The 5,000-nt window shown below is 26.4% G+C and overlaps 1 protein-coding gene across 3 annotated transcripts in view; it reads left to right on the plus strand.

Moving 5' to 3' along the window:
- The first annotated feature begins 3,927 nt into the window (after nt 1-3,927).
- LOC118445340 (maspardin) overlaps nt 3,928-5,000 on the plus strand; it is a 3,715-nt gene continuing 2,642 nt past the window's right edge. For 2 of the 3 annotated variants that reach the window (XM_085662448.1, XM_085662447.1), the window contains exons 1-2: nt 3,928-4,004; nt 4,500-4,770. In XM_085662448.1, coding sequence (XP_085518574.1) covers nt 4,672-4,770 — 99 coding nt within the window. In that variant the 5' untranslated portion in view covers nt 3,928-4,004; nt 4,500-4,671. The remainder of the gene's footprint in view (nt 4,005-4,499; nt 4,771-5,000) is intronic. The other variant, XM_035874668.2, reaches the window with a different exon arrangement.

The raw sequence follows: 5,000 nt of genomic DNA on the forward strand, positions 1-5,000 counted from the left end.
TTTATTTTAATTGTTATCATTATATGATAACAGATATATGTTATTATAATAATGATTTATATAAAACATTATATTTTTCTCTCTATCTTTCTCGTTTGATATATAATGTAATATGAATTCTAACGATATATAATCTCGTAAAAATAAGATATTTTATATAGCCTAATTAATTATCGTTTAAGTAACTCTATAATGTAAATAAAATTTAATCTGTACATCTAATTGTAATACATACTTTCTACTTACTCCAGAAATATAATAACACATATATGTTATATATTAATTAATTATGACATATAGATTATTTAGTATATCATATATAATATATATATATATATATATATATATATATATATATATAATATGTAATATATTATGATAAACAGCTTACTTTTTTAATTATCGTATAAAATATTTGATATTAAAAATTTAATTGTCATCGATTTTCTAATCGTTTAAATAATATTTTTTCAAGCACATATATACATAAATATATATATATATATATATATATATATATATATACATAATACATAAATAATATAATGTCCATTAATTCAAATATAACATAAGCATAATTTATTTACATAATTATTTATTCATGATGTAACCAGATCGTTCTAATGGAAGAACATCGGAGAGAAATACATGAAAAAAAAAAAAAAAAAAAAATGAAAAAAAAAGAAGAAAAAAAAAAGAAAAAAAAGAAGAAGAAATAAAAAAAAGAAAAAGATGCAAAGAGAGTTCAAACTTAAGACTCTCTTTACGAGGGTAGATATTAGCGAAGCTGTCACTCACGAAAAGAGGTAGGTTGGTATTAGAGACTTTTTCATTCTTCCTTTTTGTATTTTTGTACTATTTCTTTTTTCTCTTTTATTTATTTCTTTTTTTTTTTGCTTTGGTTTTTTTTTTTTTGTTTCAACGTACGCCCCCTCTCCAAAGCCAACGCGAATATCTGAGCATGTGTGAGTACGTGAATACTTTAAGCAGTCGCATACGTTCCAGCTTCAGTGGAATTTCGTTTAATTTTGCCAGCCACTGACGATAATAATGGACCATGAGAGAAAGAGAGAGAGAGAGAGAGAGAGAGAGAGAGAGAGAGATAGAGAGAGAGAGAGTTACCTTGAACATGATTAATTCGGTTTTAAACAGAGCATTAATTTCAACGTTTTCAGACTTAATGACTTGGAAAAGGCTTTTAATTACTAACATCGTTTACCTTGTGCATAATTAACGTATACGTCGATAATAGTCATTATTTTACGATAAGTGTATTATAATATATATATATATATATGTATGTATGTATGTGTCTATATATAACATTTTAATGATATCATAATGGATATTCATTTTTTCTATCTGCTTCTTATATCATACATATTCTTATATTATATATATATATATATATATATATATATATATATATATTCTCGTCGTTATATAATATATTATATTCATATTAATGAAGTTGTATAAAAAAATATATATATATTACATTAAATTAAATCGAGAAAATAGAATTAAAAGATATATAATTATTACAATTTAATTTCTATCACTTTTTCGACATAGAAATTTATGCATATATATATATATATACATATATATATATATACATATATATAGTAATATTATAAATACGCATAAATTCAAAATTAAAATTATATCAAACCTATTACAAGGAAGAAAGAAAAAAAGTACCAAATAATATAATGAAAAATATAACTAATTAAAATGTCATTACATGAAACATAATCATCAACATATATATATACACACACACACACATATATACACATTTAGATATATATATATATATATATATATATATATATATATATACTTGTAAAGTTGTAAAAAGTAGACACACGATGATATAAGAGATAAAATAAATAGAGAAAGAGAGATAGAGAAAGAGAAAGACAAAAAAGAGAGAGAGAGAGAGACAGAGAGAGAGAGAGAGAAAAAAGTAAATGAAAAAAGAAAGAAATAAAGAAACGTGGAAGGGAGTGAGGGTTGAGAAGGGTAAAAGGGGAAAGTGGTACCCTGTTCTCGTGGCCAAAGTAATACCGTCGAAGTTCCTAGATCGTTAATCTTGCAGTCGGTCGTTCGATGGATAGCCGATATGTTGCTTCGGTTGTACCTACACGAGTACATAGAAGCTTACTTATGTTGGTAGATGCGTACCTGCCGGGTGAGCCACACCCTTCCACGAGACGGTGGTTACGACCCTCTTTACGAGCTATGAGCTACGTTTCCCCACCAACCCCCTTCCAGTTCAAACATATTTTCTTTTCTTTCCTCATTTTATTCTTTTCTTCTCTATCCCTCTCTCTCTCTCTCTCTCTCTCGCTCTCTCACCCTCTCTCTCTCTCTCTCTCTCTCTCTCTTTGTTTCCTTTTTTTTTTCTTTTTTTTTTACTTTCCTTATTTTTTTTCTTTTTTTTTGTCTTTTTATTTTCGTCGATTCTCACCGATATATCGATACGATACAATAGATACTATAATAATATAATATCGTTTCGATTGAACGATTTTGGAAATCGTTTAAAATGTTACACAGAAAGATATTGATTTTTTAATAATAAAATTAATGACTGTAATTATTATATACGTGTAATATATTGGTTATGTTTCGTTACGAATGTTAACAATTATCTTTGTTCTTTATCAACAGTCGATAAGGTAGAACTAGATAATGAGATAATCTTAAATATGTAAAAAAAATTTTGAATTTTAATAATAAATAAAATAAAGAAAGAAAGAAAGAAAACAAAAATCTTCTAATATTAAAAACTAATTAATATTAGAACGTTCGTTTTTGAAAAACGTATAGATCCTCTTTTCATCCACAGTCGATAATATAGTACGTTAACAAGGTTATCTCAAATAAACAATATCTTCGGATTTTAAACATAAACATATGATTCATAACTTTCTCATCGCAACGAATCATACAATGAATCATATCTATTCATCTAAACTGGATAAAATAAAATACAGTAAATTATTTAATGAATACAATTTGATCTGTAATATATAATAATTTTGATAATAAACATAATTATTAATGATCCTAATTATTAATAATATCAAATAAAACAAAACATCCTAATAACATCGTAGTGATGTATTATCGTTCTTCTTAAAAAAAAAAAATAAAAATAAAAAAAAGAAACAAAAAACGAATGCAAAATTTTACACATTTATCTCTAAAGAAAAAAAAAGATCGTATCCAAAGATTTCGTAAAATTTATGAGCCTTGAAATAAAAATAAAATAACCTACAAATGTATCGTCTTTTTTATCCATCGTAGATCTTAAAAGTTATACAAAAATTACATAATTAGATTTAATAAAAACCACTTTACCGACGATTCTAACATATCGACATATATATAACATATTCAATATATCGATAATCGTATAAATATTATTAAACAATTTATACGAATGAAAATTAAGAAATTAAAAGAAAAGAATGTAATTCAAAGTGTCGACAAAATGATTATAAAATCATATCATATAATTAAACAAAACGAAATTACATAACCTATTAGATAATACCTAAAGTGTATTAAAATAAAAAGAAACTATTTTAATGAAAAATATTTATCAATATCTACGACGAGCCATTGAACTAGCTAGAAAATATATACGTATATTATCGTTGAATGACCTGTAAGAAATAAATTTGTAAAAACGAAAAAATAGAAATGTTTTCTCTCCGAAGATAAATGTATAATCACCAAACGTAAGTAGAGACCTTCTTAACCGGCCAAGGAGCTCGGAGAGACTGACGGCCGCCAAGTCGCCGTGGCGTCTATGAGCGAATCAACGAGTACGCTTACCGCGCATGCGCGAGAAGTAGAGGGGATAACGTTGAGGTTACGACAATCTCAAAGAAACGTATAGAAAGAGTACAGTATTAACTGTCGTCGTGTCAATATCGTCATTTTATTTCGTATTATTTTCATTTCTCTCTACCTATCTTCTTAATCAAGTATATACATATATATAAGTATATATATATATATATATGTACACACGTGTGTGTGTGTGTGTCTGTGTATATACATATATACATATATACATATATACATATATACATATATACATATATATATATATATATGTATCTGTAAAGCATGAATATCGTAAAAATCTCTTTAAAATTAATTACTCGATAAGATAATTAGTTAAAAGAAATAAGTTTGATTTTATTTTCATCAAATAAATTTCCCCTTTATTGATCCGATCGCCATCGAAAAGTGTGTGTGTTTTTGTTTTGCTTCTTTTTTTTTTCTTTTTCTTTTTATTTTTCTTTTCATTGTTTGCTCGAACGTATTATATATTAACGACCTTCGTTTATTTCTCTCTCTCTCTCTCTCTCTCTCTCTCTCTCTCTCTCTCTCACGCTCGCTCTCACTCACTCGTTCTCTTTCTATCTGTTTATCCATTTTTTTTCCGACTATCCATCTTTCTTTTCGTTATATAGTTTATACCGTATCAATCTCTTTTGAATATTGATAAATAAAGCTTACACGTATACACTGTGCCTCTGTCGATAAACGTTTACAAGTGACAAAATTGAAGAAGGTAAGAGTGGTGTTAAGGGGCTAGGGGGAATAGGGGGTAAGGGTAAAGGTAAAAGAGGGTGAAGAGAAAACATGTCTTCGTGTAGTGAACTGTCCCGTTCTCAAGAATATCAAAGCTTTCGAAGTTCTGTTCCTCTGAGAAAAATCGTCGTCGACATCGACGGTACAAAGGTATAATTTTCTTTTTCCTTTTTTTTTTCTTTTTTTTTTTTTTATTATTTTCTTTCCTTCTCCCCTCCGCAACCTCGTTTAAACAATATATTAATAATGTTTTAATATATAAGTTAAATTTATTTATACCTGTAAAATCCGTTTAATGAATAACTTCGTTTAATTATTGTTATTTTTTTTATTTGTTTGTTTTTGTTATTTCGAAAAAAAAAAAAAAAAAGAAAAATCGT

This window comes from Vespa mandarinia, chromosome 18 (genome assembly GCF_050613455.1).
Source record: "Vespa mandarinia isolate Hongniang chromosome 18, ASM5061345v1, whole genome shotgun sequence".
NCBI lineage: Eukaryota > Metazoa > Arthropoda > Insecta > Hymenoptera > Vespidae > Vespa > Vespa mandarinia.